At 44.0% G+C, this 18,471-nt stretch overlaps 1 protein-coding gene and 1 non-coding gene across 3 annotated transcripts in view; both read right to left on the minus strand.

Annotated features, from left to right (window-relative positions):
• Nucleotides 1-18,471, minus strand: part of ARHGAP10 (Rho GTPase activating protein 10) — a 358,134-nt gene that overhangs the window by 257,286 nt on the left and 82,377 nt on the right. For both annotated transcript variants that reach the window (XM_043484882.1, XM_043484888.1), the window contains exons 2-3: nt 7,626-7,721; nt 7,491-7,552 (exon numbers count right to left, since the gene is read on the minus strand). In XM_043484882.1, coding sequence (XP_043340817.1) covers nt 7,491-7,552; nt 7,626-7,721 — 158 coding nt within the window. The remainder of the gene's footprint in view (nt 1-7,490; nt 7,553-7,625; nt 7,722-18,471) is intronic.
• TRNAG-GCC lies at nt 14,382-14,454 on the minus strand. Its single transcript has one exon. It is a non-coding gene; the product is annotated as a tRNA-Gly (tRNA).

Genomic DNA, 18,471 nt, shown 5'->3' on the forward strand with positions numbered 1-18,471 from the left:
TCCTTTTTATGGCTGAGTAACATTACAGTGTATGGGTGTGTGTACACACACCACATCTTCTTTATCCATTCATCCATCAAGGGACATTTAGGTTGCTTCCATGTCTTGCCTATTGTAAACAGTGCTGTATGAATATAGGGGTTCATGTATCTTTCTGAATCATAGTTTTGTCCGGATATATGCTCAGGAGGAGGATCCCTGGATCATATGGTAACTCTATTTTTCTTTTTTGGAGGAACTGTCATATTGTTCTCCACAGTGGCTGCACCATTTTACATTCTCACCAACAGTGCAGGATGCTTCCTTTTTCTCCACAGCCTCTCCAACATTCATTTGTAGATACTGTGATGATGGGCATTCTGCTCACTATGAGATGATGCCTCATGGTAGTTCTGATTTGCATTTCTCTAATAATTAATTATGTTGAGCATCTTTTCACATGTCTACCGACTAATAACTTTTAAAGATTAAGTGACATGAAGATTTTGTTAAACTCTTGGAACCAGAGTATGCCTACCTCTATGTTACAGCTGTCATCTTCCATGTTCTTTTTTTTTAATATGCGACTTTTAACATGCTGCTGTTTTGTAACAATTTTAAGAAAAACAAGAATTTTCCAAAGTTCTCAGAAAGTACTGGCATCCATTTTAGCTCCTGAAAGAACTTCCTTGTCACTGTGTTTGCAGGTATGAGTTTGTTAAACTCTACAAAGAACCCCACCCCCAAGTCTCTACCCCACAAACTCCAGTTCAAATACCACTTCTTTCATAAAGCCCTTCCCAGCAAGCACAGGCTTCACTACTCGCGTCTCCAGGCAACCACACCCTCTACTTCTGTTTAGCACTTAGTATAATATATTTTAATTCACTTTTTATCAGTTACTCAAGACCACATTGGACACTTGTTGAGGGAGCTATCTTTTCTTACTCAAAAGTTTCAGGCTGGAGTCTGCTAAAGCCTCAAAGATTTTTTGTTGACTAAGTGATCAAAGGTTATGTAACAAAAGTAGCCATAATGATACCATGCAATTTTCATGGTTAAAAAACCAAGTAATCACTGACTACCAAGATTAGACAGAAACACCAAATAATGTCAACATGGGTTAAATGCCATTTTTTTTTAACATTCATCATTATTCATTTAATTATTATAACTCACTGATAACTCACGTAGTAATGCTATTAACAAATGGAACAATATCAGGAATTTCAGTCAAGAGGGAAAGACAAGAAGAAAAATCTATATATTAAATGGGACTTAGAAACTTATCAATCAAATGCAGTGTCTTTGGATCCAGATTCCAACAAATTCAACTGTTATGGGAAGGAGGTAATAGGAGAGACAAAAATGTAAATGAATATCAGGGGAAAAAGACTAATTCTCTGTAATCTCAAGGAACTGCTGTTTACTTTTAGGTGTGACAAGGATTCAGTTCAGTTCAGTCGTTCAGTCGTGTCCAACTCTTTGCGACCCCATGAACCGCAGCATGCCAGGCCTCCCTGTCCATCACCAACTCCCAGAGTTTACTCAAACCCATGTCCATTGAATCGGTGATGCCATCCAACCATCTCATCCTCTGTTGTCCCCTTCTCTTCCTGCCCTCAATCTTTCTCAGCATCAGGGTCTTTTCAAATGAGTCAGCTCTTCGCATCAGGTAGCCAAAGTATTAGAGCTTCAGCTTCAGCATCAGTCCTTCCAATGAACACCCAGGACTGATCTCCTTCAGGATGGACTGGTTGGATCTCCTTGCAGTCCAAGGGACTCTCAAGAGTCTTCTCCAACACCACAGTTCAAAAGCATCAATTCTTCAGTGCTCAGCTTTCTTTACAGTCCAACTCTCACATCCATACATGACCACTGGAAAAACCATAGCCTTGACTAGACAGATCTTTGTTGACAAAGTAATGTCTCTGCTTTTTAACATGCTGTCTAGGTTGGTCATAACTTTCCTTACAAGGAGTAAGCGTCTTTTAATTTCATGGCTGCAGTCATCATCTGCAGTGATTTTGGAGCCCAGAAAAATAATGTCAGCCACTGTTTCCACTGTTTCCCCATCTATTTGCCATGAAGTGATGGGACCAGATGCCATGATCTTAGTTTTCTGAGTGTTGAGCTTTAGGCCAACTTTTTCACTCTCCTCTTTCACTTTCATCAAGAGGCTTTTTAGTTCATCTCCACTTTCTGCCATAAGGGTGGTGTCATTTGCATATCTGAGGTTATTGATATTTCTCCCGGCAATCTTGATTCCAGCTTGTGCTTCCTCCAGCCCAGCATTTCTCATGATGTTCTCTGCATAGAAGTTAAATAAGCAAGGTGACAATATACAGCCTTGATGTACTCCTTTCCCAATTTTGAACCAGTCTGTTGTTCCATATCCAGTTCTAACTGTTGCTTCCTGACCTGCATACAGGTTTCTCAAGAGGCAGGTCAGGTGGTCTGGTATTCCCATCTCTTTCAGAATTCTTCACAGTTTATTGTGATCCACACAGTCAAAGGCTTCGGCACAGTCAATAAAGCAGAAATAGATGTTTTTCTGAAACTCTCTTGCTTTTTCGATGATCCAGTGGATGTTGGCAATTTGATCTCTGGTTCCTCTGCCTTTTCTAAAATCAGCTGGAACATCTGGAAGTTCACGGTTTACGTATTGCTGAAGGCTGGCTTGGAGAATTTTAAGCATCACTTTACTAGCGTGTGAGATGAGTGCAATTGTGTGGTAGTTTGAGCATTCTTTGGGATTGCCTTTCTTTGGGATTGGAATGAAAACTGACCTTTTCCAGTCCTGTGGCCACTGCTGAGTTTTCCAAATTTGCTGGCATATTGAGTGCAGCACTTTCACAGCATCATCTTTCAGGATTTGAAATAGCTCAACTGGAATTCCATCACCTCCACTAGCTTTGTTCACAGTGATGCTTCCTAAGGCCCACTTGACTTCACATTCCAGGATGTCTGGCTCTAGGTGAGTGAATACACCATCGTGATTAACTTGGTCATGAAGATCTTTTTTGGTACAGTTCTTCTGTGTATTCTTGCCACCTGTTCTTAATATCTTCTGCTTCTGTTAGGTCCATATCATTTCTGTCCTTTATTTAGCCCATCTTTGACAAGGATATTGTGGTTCAAAAGAGCATTATCTTTGAGAGTTATGATAAAACAATATAATACTGGACTTTCTGTCAAAATAATGGGGGTGGGGTGGTAAGGAGTACAGGAGAAACAGGACTGGCTATGTGGCAATAGCTATTGAAGGTGAACACTGAGGATGTGTAGTTTAATTTTATTTCTCTGCCCGCACATGCTCAAAATTTTCCAAACTAAAAAGTTTAGATAGTAGTTTTAAGAAAGCATTAGGTGTCCGCTGCATGCGATGGCTGGTGGGGGCCGCCCTCCACTGCTTTCTGGCTCTGGTTTGTATCCTGCTGTCTGGGGGCGGCGATCCCCACACATGGGTTGTGACATGCCGTCCCACTCCTTTCTGAGGTTCATGACCTTATACAGACAGCATCCCATTCTTACTTCTACCCTGCACTGGAAATCCAGCCCTGTTACCCTAATTCTGCCTGAGACAGAGGCCCAGGCAACCCCCAGCACAGCTTAAGAGTCAGTCAACAGGCCAGCTTCCCAACAGCTCTAAGAACCACACTTTCTTTATCAGACAGCCCAGAGCTAAGACCACATTCCAGCCAATTTGTCTCAAGGCACAGAAACCAGAGATATAGTTGGCCCTCAGAATCCAGTGGGGACTGTTCAAGGATCGCCACAGACACCAGAATCCAAGGATGCTGAAGTCCCTTACATAAAAATGGCATAATACTTGCATATAACCTATACATATCCTCCTATATACTTTAAATCATCTCTAGATGACTTGCAATATGTAATACAAGCAGACAGACCTCAGAGGTTCAATTTTAAAAGACTGGAATTGCAGGCTCAATTCCAGATAACTGTAATAAAACAAATGTTGCAATAAAGCAAGTCACACACATTTTGTGATTTCCCAGTCAGTATACACAGCTATGTTCTTAATATGAAAGTGAACGTGTTAGTTGCTCAGTCATGTACGAGTCTTTGGGACCCCATGGACTGTAGCCCACCAAGCCCCTCCGTCCATGAGATTCTCCAGACAAGAATACTTGGGCAGCTTGCCATTTCCTTCTCCAGGGGATCTTCCCAACCCAGGGATCAAACCTGGGTCACCCGTGTTGTAGGCAGATTCTTTACCGTCTAAGCCACGAGTTCACTGAGTGTGCAATAGCATTATATCTTTAAAAAGCAATGTACATACCTTAATTTAGAAACATTTTACTGCTATAAAATGCTAACCATCATCTGAGCCTTCACTGAGTCGTGATCTCTTTGGCATAGTCCCATCAAAGATCACTGATCACAGACTGCCACAACAAATGTATTAACAATGAAAAAGTTTGAACTTTAACAAAAACTATCAAATGTGACTGAGTCAAAAAGGGAGCAAATTTCATTGGAAAAATGGCACCTAAAGACTTGCTTAACATAAGGTCACCACAAGCCTGCAATAAAAGCACAATATCTGAAAAGCACAATAAAGTCTAATGAAAATACTATGTAAATAGTTGTGAATACAATGTATATGATAGACAAAGAGTTGTCAGCATGTAGAAAATGCAAGTTTTACTTTTTGGAACTTGCCAGAATCTTTTTTCAAATATTTTTGATCTGCAAAGGCAAACCCCACGGATACAGAACCCTGTGTTTCTGTAGAGCTAAACTTCAGCACCGTTCTGCCTAAAGTTCTCCCCACCCCGGGTACCAAGATGCCTTCATAGTTCTCCACTTCCTTCCCGCACCACTCTAGAGGTAATGGTGCCCCATCCCGCTCCCTGGCTCCTTGCCCTTCTCAATTTTGTTTTTCTTTTTTTTTCTTTTTTTTTTTTGGCCTAATCAGGTGGCTTGTGGGATCTTAGTTCCCAGACCAGGAATTGAACCCAGACCCTCAGCAGTAAGAGCAGAGTCCTAAACACTGGACTTCCAGGGGATTCCCTCAATTCTATCTTGTAGCACCTACTGCTACTTCACAATAAGTTTGTCTACCACCCTCCTTTCCAAACTGTAACCTCCCTGAGGGCAGGGACTTTGCTCGGCTTGCCTCTGCGTGCTCAGATTCTCAACAGCAACTGAAACACAAAAGCAGATCAGACGCATATGCAGAATGCTCCGGATCCCAGGAAATAGGACTAAATGTCAAAGAGGGCTGAGAACAAAAAACTGATACTATTAACATTAACTAAGAACATGCGCTTTCCCCACCCACACGCCCACACCCACTTCATGCACTAACAGGGTGATTTCACGGCGCTACTTTTATCCACTCTGACATTTAGACTGTTCCAAAGAGCTGAAAAATCAGTGACTATAGGGGCATATTAATAATAGCTGAATATGTCAGTTTGTGCCAGAAAAAAACTCAATGCAGACACAGTACCTTCACGTGCCCACTTCAGTATTTACAACAGACACAAATCATCTCAGAATTTAGGGTGCAGTGTGAATTACATTAAAGCCTTTAGAGGCCATGGGTGTTGGTTATTTTAAGTAAAAAATCAGTGCTTTCTACCACATATAAAATAGATTAATAAGGACCTACTGTATAGCAAGCACTGAAAACTCTACTCAATACTCTGTAATGGCCTATATGGGAGAAGGATCTTAAAAAGAGTAGATGTATTTGTGTATGTATAACTGATTGACTATGATGTACACTTGAAATTAATACCATATTGTAAATTAACGATACACCAATAAAAAAAATTTTAATACAGATAGATTTTAATAAACAACATTTGGTTGTGCAACTTGGGGTAAAACAATCAGTGCTCTGCTCCTCCTTCTCCACTACAATTCTACCAGCTAGAAATCCCGACCAGCAACTGGCCTTGTGACAGCTACATCTAGGAAGCTGGCTGCGCTGGCAGGCAGTTCACAGTGTCTGGTTCTAGCCTGACCTGACTGCGGCCCTCAGCTGCCACGTCATCCTGGGCAAGGTGCTGCACCTGTTTCCTCATCTGTGAATCAGGGGGCAATCACAGGGTCTGGATCACAAGGCTGATATGAGAATTAAAGGCCTGAGTAACAGGGACACAGCCTAGACCAGTACCAGGCAGAGGGTAAAGGTCAGTTCTCCTAGCTGTCATGATCAGCAGTGTTACCACCACAGCTGATCTCACTTAGACACTTACATGTGCATGCTTAGTCGCTCAGTCACATCTGACTCTCTGCAACTCCCAGAACTGTAGCCCGCCAGGCTCCTCTGTCCGTGGGATTCTCTAGGCAAGAACACTGGAGTGTGTTGCCATTTCCTCCTCCAGCTTACACACTTACACTTTAACATAATTCTAGGAAGTACTCATTCTCAAGAACACAGAAAAAAATAGACTGTCATTTTTTTTTCAAGGCCTGAAAAAACTGGTGACGATACAGTGCATCATAATCCAAAGGGGATTCTGCTGTAAATCTCTGTTGAGTCAATGAATGTCAGGAGGAAGACACAAGCTTTTAAGAAATGTTGGTAAACACTATTCAATGCCCTCAGAATTCATGTGAAAGATCATGCACATAATGCACTCAGCATAGCATTGGGCACATGGAGAGCACTCAACAGAGGGGAGCTGTTACTGCTACTGCCGTGATGTGTATTTCAAGGCAAAGTGGGATTTTAAAGTCTTGCAGGTTCAAGTTCTCTTCCTCTGCACACAGCCTAGAAACCCACAGAATGAGGCAAGTTCCAACACTGCCCTGCTATCCCTCTGCCTCCCCATAAGTTGTTTTTTTGCTGTTTTTTTAAGGAAAGAAATTTTTGACTGCACTGGCTCTTTTTTGCTGCACATGAGCTTTCTCCAACTGGGGTGAGTAGGGGCCACTCTCCAGTTGCAGCCTGTGGGTTTCTCATTGCAGTGGCTTCTCTTGTTGCAGCACATAGGGTCTAAGGTATGCAAGCTCAGTAATTGTGTCATGGGCTCAGCAGTTGCAGCTCAAAGGCTTACATGCCCCGAGACACATGGGATCTTAGTTCCCAGACCAGGGATCAAACCCATGTGCCCTGCATTAACAGATGGATTCTTAACCACCAAACCGCCAGGGAAGTCCCTCCATAAGTTTCCTGCTTTTGTCTTCTTGATATGTTAAGATGATTCTTTGTGAGACTTATTTCAATGCAACTGCTCCAGGGCTAACAAAAATCTAGGAAGTGTTGATACATTTCAAAGCACTTTTTTACAAATGAAGACACAGGCCCTTGGTCGAGAGGTTCAGAAACTTGTCTAAGATCTCACCATGAGCGGTGCCACCAGGCAACTAAAAATCCAGGCTCCCCAAACCCCACCCAGGCTTCTTTCCATTACCAGGTACTACTCACCCACAGATAAACACACCAAAACCTCCCCCAGAACCAGCTTCTACACCTGGATTTCCCCCCACTTAAAGACGGACATATTCATTAACAACCCATCACTCACCATGATTTCCCTCTGTTCTTCCAGATTCTTCAAAAAATTAGAAAATTCACGCAAGGAAGCATCTGTAAGGAGAAAGGCATCATTATTTCATGGCCAAAGCAAAGGAAAGCCAACCAAAACCTCGTCTTTACATACCTATGCAGCGTTCATCATCGGTCTCTGCATCTCCGATGAACTCGAATTTGAAGTCTCTGAGGGAGTGCGCGAACTTCCGCTGGGCTGCCGAGAGACCTGGAAAGAAAGAGGGAGTGACCACGGGCGTCCTTGCTTCCAGTCAAGCTTTAGCATGAACTGATTCCTCCTCAGACAGCAGAGCTGTGGAGCTTTCCTCCACATGAGCTGTGACAAGGCCCAACCCAGCTCCTCAGCCACGGGGCCCGGCATCCCGCCTGGGCACTCCCTGGGAGTTTGTCTGCGATGTTCTAGGATGGAGCAGCTGCTGGAGAAAGATTTATACTGCTCCCAAAAGCACTTTCCCGTTCTCTACTCACACAGATCAGAACGTGGGCCAATTCTAAAGTTCCAGCTATCACCAGGGGCACACCACACCTGATAGCATGTCCCGAGGCTTGATGACATCCAACCAGGTGCCGAGATTTCAAATATAAACATCTCAAAGCCCAGTCAGCCCCCCAGATGCCCTTAACTGATGGTCCAACTCTGGCTGGAGAAACCCAGAGGATTCAAAGAGCTTTCAAAGCAAACAGCAGCAGCGAGGTAAGCCAAAGGCCAAGCTTAAATGGCAGAAAGAATTCATTCGCCAAAAGACCTATAGGGCCTCATCTATTTTTTTTTTCCTAATTGGTGATTCACAGAAAATAGTGGAAATAGTTCTACTTCTGTAACAGGCTAACAGTTATGTTACAGGCCACACACCATGCTACAAGATATGTGTTTCTTTAACCTCACTCAATACTCTTAAGAGATAAATAAAGGCTATCCCCATTTTACCATGGAGTGCCAAAGCTCAGAGATATTAAATAACTAGCACTATGTCACACAGCTACTACAACAGCAAAGGTCTGATCGCTTCCAAAGTCGTCTGTACAAAACCCATGCCCTTGACAGGGTACAATCCTGTTTCTAAAGCACCCTAAAAGCTGCTGCTCCCCAGTGCCTGCAGCCTGTGTGGCCCCTGGCTCACTACAACGAATACTGACAGACTGTGTTAAGTTAAAACTTCCTGTCAAGCAAATAGAAAAGCTGAAAAAGCAAAACACCAGTCCGTAACTGTTGATCAGAGCACTCACACAAAAAGCAAACACGGACAAGAAACCGAAGCACTGGTCATAAAAACTGAGGGCTGTTTTTAATAAGATGGTGTAAGATGGTAGCAGCAAAAAGCTTCTCTTTCTTAGTCATTGTATTATAGCTAACAAGCAAGGAGTGAAAGAAAAAATTTCTTATTTTTACATTGGGGAAAAAAAAAGCTCTTTAACCGACTCTTTACCTCCACTCATTAAGCACAATGATTCTCCAATCCCCTCCCTGACAAGCTGCTGCTCCCCACTTCTTAAACTTCCTAATAACCCTCACCAGTTCTGGCAGCCGCTCCCATGGTCCGGTTGTTTATTTTTTTCTGGCGGCACTGAGTCTTTCCTGTGGCATGTGGGCTTTCTGTAGCGGTGGCTCACGGGCTTAGCTGCCCTATGGAATGTGGCATGTGGAATCTTCTCAGACCAGGGACGGAACCCGGGTCCCCTGCACTGGCAGGTGGATTCTTAACCACTGGACCACCAGGGAAGTGCTTTTAATTTTTTTCTTAACAGATTCTATTTTAGGGTAGTTGCAGGTTCACAGCAAATTGTGGAGAAGTTAGAAAGGTTTTCCCTAGAACCCCTGCCCTGATATGCATAGCTTCCCTCATTATCAACAACCTCCACTATCACGGTTTTGGAAACCTCATTCTTCCAAAGCTAAACCAGAAACCTTTTAGAAGGTGACACAGGATCGTAATTTCTTACCCTTGGAGTATGGAACAAAAGCACAACCATAATGTAAAATGTGATGGGTTGCAAGCATGGTCTCATTCTCCACCCCTCCTTTGTAGGAGCTTCTCTTTTCAATGGGATTCCTCAGCTCCTTTGGCAATAGGTAGAGTTTTACCCCACCCCCTGAATCTGGGCTGGCCTTGTGGCCAAAAGAATGTGATGACAGTGACACTGCTAATTCGGAACCTCCAGCTTGAGGACTCTGCACATCCCTGCTCCACTCCATTGAAAGCCTCTGGCCTCCATGTGATCAAGCCCCAGCTAGCCTCCTGAATGGTAAAAGATGTGTGGCCCAGGCCCCTCACTTATGCCCCATCGGTCAGACATCCCACCCATAGAAGCAGAGCTTCCCGCCTCAAAGGAGGCAGCCCAGAGGAGATCACACTGCCCAGCGGGCAGAGTCCAACCTGAAATAAAGACTGCCACTTAGGCCACTAGACATGGGGGTGATTTGTTACTAAGTAATAAATAGACTAATATAAAAAGGTTAATGAAATTTGACGGAATTAAAATTTTAAAGACATTAAAGAGTAAAGAAAAAGCACATACCACAAAGGTACAAAGAGCAGCTATGAGTCACTGAGGGAAGGCAGAAAGTCCCATAAAAAATTGGGCAAAACATTTGAATAGGCCCTTTGCAAAATGAAATGAAGGAAATCCAAATGGCCCCAAAACCACATGAAAAGGTGCTCAAACTCATTAGTGATTATAAAAATGAAAGGAAAACCTCAACATACCTCAGTACACGCATCAGGTTGACAAAAATCAGTAAGTCTGGCAACCTCAAGAGTTGGTGTACGTGAAGCAACAAAAATTTTCACTTACTGCCAGCAAGGGTAAGAATTGGTATGTGGTGGTGGTGATTTAGTCACTAAGTCATGTCCGACTCTTTGTAACCCCTCGGACTGTAGCCCGCAGGGCTTCTCTGTCCATGAGATTTCCCAGGCAAGAACACTGGAGTGGGTTGCAATTTCCTTCTCCAGAGGATCTTCCTGACCCAGGGATAGAATATGCATCTCCTGCTTGGCAGGCAGATTCTTTAGCACTGAGCCACCTGGGAAGCCCAAAAATTGATATAATTACCTTTTTAAGTACTTTGGCATTATCTAATAAGTTTGATGAGAACCTACAACCTAAAATTGTCCTTCCAGGTAAATTCCTAAGATAAACTTTAGCACACGTGCACTTACAGATGTGTACTTTCTACAATATAAATTCACGCATCAACACAGATTAATCTCACAATTTGGAGAGAAAGAAGGAAGTCGCGAAAGAATCCACACAGTATGGTTGTTTCACATAAAGTTCAAAGCAAGCTCCACTAAACCTCATGTTTAGGTTGCATACACAGGTCACAAAATTACAGAACAATTAAAAACACTAAGTGAATCATTCTCTCAAAAGCCACACGATGTTCACCACTGGGGACAAGGGCAGAGGATGTAGCAGACTGCTATGAGGGGATTCAAAGGTTATTTTAATTTGTAACCTAGTGGTGAGTCTGTGGATATTTGCTTTCTCTTTCTTCTTTAAAGCATACACCTGGTTCACATATTTCTGTATTTCCACCAAAAATTCACAGCTAAACAATAAAAATGTTTAAATCATAAAAATGTAAAGCCTGGGGATTTCCCTGGTAGTCCAGTGGTTAAGCTCTGCACTTCAACAGCAGGGGGGTACACGGGTTCGATCCCTGGTCAGGGAACTAATATGCCATATGTCAAGGGGCATGATAAATGAAATAATAAAGGTATATATCTTCTAAAAAAGTATAAACCCTGGCTATTGTGGCCAGTCCAGAGTTAATCCAGGCAAACATACAATTAATCCCTAGGACTGGCCATGCTGGCCTGTTCTTGGTTCACACAAGCCAGACTACCAGGCTTCAGAGTGAGGTCCCACCCTGGAAGGGCTCCTTCTCTGCCCTCACCCCCATCTGGCTGGCTCCTTCACAGAAACCTCCCCCTCGCACCGCCCTCCCCAACATCATCACCCCTGTGCCCTACACCCCACTCTGTTCCACAGTGCGCGATCTTCGCGGCGCTGCTCCCCCGAAACTGCCTCATTTAGTCAGTATCTCCTCGGGGTTCTCTCTCCTCCTACCTCAGCTTCTCTGGGCCCTGAGGCAGCAGCTGGCAGCCTTGTGCTTCCCTGTGCCTTTGAAACAGGGACCACACAGTCTGCTTCTCAATTCATGCAGCTATCTCCAAATAGTGAGCGTGTGGGCTTATTATCATTTTTAATAACTTGATCCTATTCCATTTTGCTAACGTTTGCCAGTTCTCAACAGGGGCATGTAACTGGTTCCATTTGTGTGTTTATATGTGTAAGTCTCTATGTACTTATTTATATATGCCATATATAGAAAGTGGAGCTGCTTAGTCGTGTCCGACTCTTTGCAGCCCCATGGGCTGTAGCCTACCAGGCTCCTCCATCCATGCAATTTTCCAGGCAAGAGTACTGGAGTGGGTTGCTATTTCCTTCTCCAGAGGATCTTCCCTACTCAGGGATCAAACCCGGGTCTGCCACATTGTAGGCAGATGCTTTACCATCTGAGCCACCAGGGAAAAAACAACATATAAATGTTTACATTATACACACAGAACCATGCGTTAGTCACTCAGTCGTGTCAGAGGCTCTTTATGACCCCATGGACTCTAGCCCGCCAGGCTCCTCTGTCCAGAGAATTCTCTAGGCAAGAACAGTTGAGTGGGTTGCCATTCCCTTCTCCAGGGGATCTTCCCCACCCAGGGATTGAACCTGGGTCTCCTGCATTGCAGGCAGATTCCTGACCATCTGAGCCACCAGAGAAGCCCACAGAACCATAAATGCTGGTATAAAATCTATTTTTCCCCTCTGGAGTCTCTTCCTTTGAGTATTTTATCCAAAACTACTATATCAAAGAATACTTCAAGAAGCATGCTTTCATAATGCCAGGGCAAGATACTCTCCAGAAAGCTATAATTTAAATGCATCCATTTCTCAACATTAATTTCATAATTCCTAATCTCATCAGTTGAAAATATTTATAACAGCAGAATTGAACTGAATCATATTTGCACAGCTAATATGATACATTTCTTCCTTTATAAATACCATACTTTTCTCTCTTACCTCTGTGCTAGGTATTATAGTTACATCTATTTTTATTTTAGAATATAATCATTTTCCCCTCCACTGACTTCTTTCTAGTGTTACTAAGAGTTCATTATGAAAACTTCTTATTGCTTAAAAATCTCACCACACCAAACTCCAGTTCCATTTAATCATCACAAATATATCACCTTTTTTGTTATGTAGTACATTTTTTAAAATATTTGTTTGTTTTTGGCTGCATGAGGTCTTAGTTGTGGCTCACAGGCACTGCTGCCCTGAGGCAGGTGGGATCTTAGTTTCCCGACCATGTCCCCTGCGTTAGAAGATGGATTCTTAACCACTGGACCACGAGGGACGTCTGTATAGTACATTTCACATCCCCGGTGGCTCAGACAGTGAAGAATCCACCTGCAATGCAGAAGACCTAGGTTTGACCCTTTGCTTGCAAAGATCCCCTGAAAGAGGGCATGGCAACCCCCCCCCCGCCCCCCCAGTATTCTTGCCTGGGGAATCCTCATGGACAGAGGAGCCTGGCAGGCTACGGTCCATGACACTGCCAAGAGTGGACACGACTGAGCGACTAGGCACAGCAGAGCACATTCTCTCATGTAGTTTATACTCCAAGACCTCTGCTGCCTTTTCAGACACAACAAAATCGTTAGCCAGTTTACTACATTTAGTACAGTCCATTAAAGTACAAAGATGCTTTGTGCCAAAGATAAAGGTGTATCATAGCACAAGAAACTCCACCAGCCTAAGTAACAAGTTACAATGGCTGGCAGCACTCCTCTGCTAGGGTAAGGTAATGAAGGGCCCACTAGCTGTGACTACCTCTGTTGAGTGCATACTCTGTGCTAATGGACTTACAAATAATATTTCACTTATTTCTTATAACCAGCCTGTAGGGTGAGTGTTGATGCTACATTATCTTACAAATGGGTTAAGTAGGTTCAGAGATAGATTAGTGACTTGATCAAGGTCACAGACCTCTTTAGACTGCTCATATTATGTCCTGGAGGCAAAGGATCAACTCCTTGGTCTCTCAAGCTTCTACTGATGTCTTCTCCATCACACTGTTCTGACTTTTCAGATTTGACATGATTCCCAGGGCCCTTACACAGATCTCAACTAGTTCTCTTGAATGCCTCTAACTAAATGGAAAATTCATATACTGTATGCTTCTATGTCCCTCATCCTCTCCTACACGCTAATTCCCAAGGATGGTAAATTAGCACTACTCTCCAGGAACACCTTCAAGGCTGGCACATACCACTGGATAAGATGAACCCTTTGCTGTTGGTGGTGTTATTTAGTCTCTAAGTTATGTCTGACTCTTGCAACCCCATGGACTACAGCCCACCAGGCTCCTCTGTCCATGGTATTTCCCAGGCAGGAATACTGCAGTGGGTTGCCATTTCCTTCTCCAAGGGATCTTCCTGATCCAGGGATCGAACTCGAATCTCTTCTGTCCCCCGCCTTGGCAGATGGATTCTTTACCACTGAGCCACCTGGGAAGCCCAATACGATGCCTGTGTGTGCACAAATAGCACAGCTGACTTAAAAGAATTAAAGGGATCTGCACTCTTTCAACTGAACTTGCCACTTCCAGTGTCTCCCAGAGTGGAACTTTTAGGTCTTTAATCTGCAGACAAATGGAAGAGAAAAATACAGGCACTAAAACTCTCCCCAGGGTTAGAAGAAGTTTGAGAGATGAGGAGTTGTATTTGAGACCTACTCAGTCTGAGATGCAGAATTCCACATGGAGAGATCCAACCACACTTTAGTTGCAGCATGTAGAATCTAGTTCCCTGACCAGGGATCAAACCTGGGTCCCCTGCATTGGCAGTGCAATGTCTTAGCCACTGGACCACCAGAGAAGTCCCCAACCACAGTTTAAATCCAGGTTTAGAGAGCCTCCAGACGCTGGCTGGAATTGCCCCACTCATCCTTGATGGTTTGACCAATGAGAAGATTACTTCTTACAGCACAGCCACCTATGAACCTAGTAGTTCTGAACTATTAGACACATACAGACACTTGGAAGGAAGGGAAACCTCTCTATTCGGATTGTTCTACGTCACTGCCAGGCAGCCCTCTGGGTACATGAGAGCCCCTGAAGTGACAAGCCTGGCCCTGGGAATAAGGTTGTAACTACAGGACTATCTGTGCAACTTCCAGTCCCATCAACCAAACCACTATAACTGGAACACATAAGGAACCGTGGCATGCTCTCTAATTCTGGGTCTGAGATGGCAAATGAAACAGCCAATAAATGTACCTTCCTCACTCACTAAATTTGAAACTCAGGATTCTTCACCAACAGTATCAAATTCTAAACTCTTTTTCCAAATGGACAAACTGCACCTAGAAGCTCACATTCCTCAGCATGTAGAGACTGAAATCACTAGATTATCAAATATGCACCGGCTCTGCCAAGGCAAGTGCCACCACCCATTCTGCACATCAAAACACGTCCCCAAATTCTTCTGCGTTTTATTTAGAGAAGAACAGGGTGCAGACTCTAAGAACTTAATTTCTTTCACGTCAGATTCATGCCAAGGAAATAATGCTGATGTTAATCCAAGGAACTTGGAAGTGAAACAAAATTCCTCCAGGACTGTGGACTGGCTTCTCATTTTCCTTTGTGTTTTTCCAGATTTACAGAACTGACTGCAGCACCGTGTACAAGAATAGCATTCTGGCCTCTCTGTATTAGTCAAAAAAGAAAGAAAACAACTCATCTGATAGATTTTTTAAGTGGTGCAAATGTCTCTCGAGCCCAGAATGCCTTACTGGGCTAGTCACGGCCTGAAGGCCACATCACAGGCTACACTTCGAGCAGCTCAAAGGCCAGTACCATCGGTGCAACTCTTAGATTAAAGCCCTCCTAGCCCTAACTCTCCAAATTCCAGCCCAATTAGAGTGCCTGTGTAGAGTTCTTCTTATTCACAGAATAAATCCCATCTCAAGTCACTAGTAATAGAATGGCCTGAACTGACAAACGTCGGGGGTAAAGGAACACGAGCTGAGTCCACAAAGATGCAGATGCCTCGAAACAAATGCATAAACCAGGACTCAATACCCAGTACGGAGGGGCTTCCCCGGCAGCTCAGCGGCAATCTGCCCGCCAAGGCAGGAGACATGGGTTCGATCCCTGATCTGGAAAGATCCCACAGACTGCGGGGCAACCAAGCCTGTGCTGCGCTCAGTCGCTCAGTCCTGTCCGACTCTTTGTGACCCCACGGACTGCAGCCCGCCAGGCTCCTCTGTCCATGGGATTCTCCAGGCAAGAATACTGCAGTGGGTTGCCATGCCCTCCTCCAGGGGATCTTCCTGACCCAGGGACTAAAGCCAGGTCTCCCACACTGCAGGCGGATTCTTTAGCATCTGAGCCACCAGGGAAGCCCAACTAAGCCTGAGGGCCACAACTACTGAGCCTGCGCTCTAGAGTCCAGGAGCTGCCACTACGGAAGTCCAAGTACCCTGGAGCCTGAGCTCCCCAAGAGAGACCAGTGCAATAAGAAGCCGCACACCTGTAACTAGAGAGTAGCCCCCACCCGCTCCAACTAGAGAAACGCTAACAAGGAGCAAAAAACCCCGCATGGCCAAAAATAAATAAAAACTAGAAAAAAGACCCAATGTGGGCATGACAGACAACCAGATACTGCTGACCAACGTGATCAAGTCATTGCGAAAAACACTTCAGAAGGGAATGATCTGGCAATGCAGAGAATCCCACAGGCAAGGACACCTGGGAGCCCACCACCCAATCCTCACCGCCCCACCCTGCCTCACTCCAGCCCTCAGCCACGCTGCACGCCTCTGCAGACTCGGAGACTCTTCTCCAGTGAGGGTGTGTATACGAGAGAGGAGCTGCCACGGCAGGCTGTCAGATGAGAACGACATCTCATTCAAACTTGGGCCACACATCTCTTCGTTCAAAGAAAATCTTGCTTACAGGGAGGACAGAGAAAACAGCGAACACTTCTATATTCATTTCCTATTGCTGCTCTAAGGTAAACTGCCACCAACTGAGCGGCTTAAAATAATACTAACTTATTATGTTCTATTTCTGGAGGTCAGAAGTCCAGACTGGGTCCATCGGGCCTATGTTCCTTCTCAGGGCCCTAGGGGAGAATACAGCTGCCGGCTTTTTCAAGCTCCTAGAGGGTGCCCACAATTCTTGGCTCATGCCCCCCAGCCATCAATCACATCCCTCCAACCTCTACTTCTGTCATTACATCTCCTCCTCTTACTCTTTTAAGGACCACCATGACTACAATGGGATCACCATGATAACACAGGATAATCTCACCGCCTCAAGATCCTTAACTAATCCCAACTGCAGAGTCTCTTCTACCTAAGATAACATTCACAGGTTATCCAGTAATTAGGAAGGGACATCTCTGGAGAGTCATTACACTGCCTACCATACCTGATGATGTCAGATACTCTCCTAACCACCATGCATTTATTGATTCATCTGGGTATCACCACAACTCCAAGAGGCAGGTTCTGTCATTATGCCCACTTTACAGAGGAGGAAACTGAGGCACACAGGTCAAGCAACTCACCCAAGATCACACAACTAGTCAACAGTGGAACCAAGAGATACTCACAATTGCTCAGGTGGAGGTAGGATGAAGAACCCTGCCTGATGCATCCCCATCTCCCACTGAGTGCTCCCCAGTGAGACCAGATCTTACGGGAGTCAATCTGAAAATCACAGACAGTCTTACCCTCACTCTGCAGGCAGGGAAGAAAGCACAACTGTGGACAGCTAGCTCAATTTCACACACCTAGTTCAAGGAGAGCACTAACTAAAACCCAGACGTTAGTCCAGAATTCACTCTTGGTAGAACCTGGTGAGGCAAAGAAAGACAGTAACAGGTACACTGCCGAGTGAGGGATACATGGTCCACCAGCTGAACAGCACGTCCCAGAGAGGGGCTGCAAAGGACGTGCACATGCACACACGTGTGTGCATGCACACGCATGCTGCGGGATAAGGCAAAGTGCTCAAGCATGAAAAAGAATAACCAGCTAACACACTCTCAACTTCTACCTTCTCTATTACATGAGAAAACAAGAAATGCTGATGGACCAACAAAAGCTAAATAACAAGAATGGATGGTGAAAACTAGGATCGTTGACACATCCAGAGAAGTACCTAAATCTGAGCAACAAAAACTGGTGGTCCTCAAAGCTTTAGAACAACAAAGGAAACCATTGACAAAACAAAAAGACAACCTAGTAAATGGGAGAAAATATTTACAAATCTTAAGATCCTCAAGGGGTTAACATCCAACATATATAAACAGCTCATACAACTCAATATTTTAAAAGTGATTAAAAAATGGGCAGAAGAACGGAACAGACATTTTCCCAAAGATATACAGATGGCCAGACATATAAAAAGATACTCAGCATCATTAATCAGAGAAATATAAATTAAAACCACAAAGAGATATCACCTCACACCTGTCAGAATGGTTATTATCAAAAAGATCACAAATAACAAATGCTGGCCAGGATGTGGGGGAAAGGGAACCCTCACACATTGTTGGCAGGAATGAAAATTGGTGCATCCACTGTGGAAAACAGTATGGAGACTTCTCAAAAAACTAAAAATAGAACTACCATATGACCCGGCAATTCCACTCCTGGGTAGGTATCTGAAAAATAAAATCAAAACACTAATTCAAAATGATACACATACCCCAATGTGAACAGCAGCATAATTTACAACTGCCAAAATAGGGAAGCAATCTAAGTATCCATCAACAAATGAAGGAATAAAGGAGGTGTGGTATAAATACACAATGGATTACTACTCAGCCATTAAAAAGAATGAAATTTTTGCCATTTGTAACAACATGGATGGACTTGCAGGT

The sequence above is a fragment of the Cervus canadensis genome, chromosome 1 (assembly GCF_019320065.1).
Source record: "Cervus canadensis isolate Bull #8, Minnesota chromosome 1, ASM1932006v1, whole genome shotgun sequence".
NCBI lineage: Eukaryota > Metazoa > Chordata > Mammalia > Artiodactyla > Cervidae > Cervus > Cervus canadensis.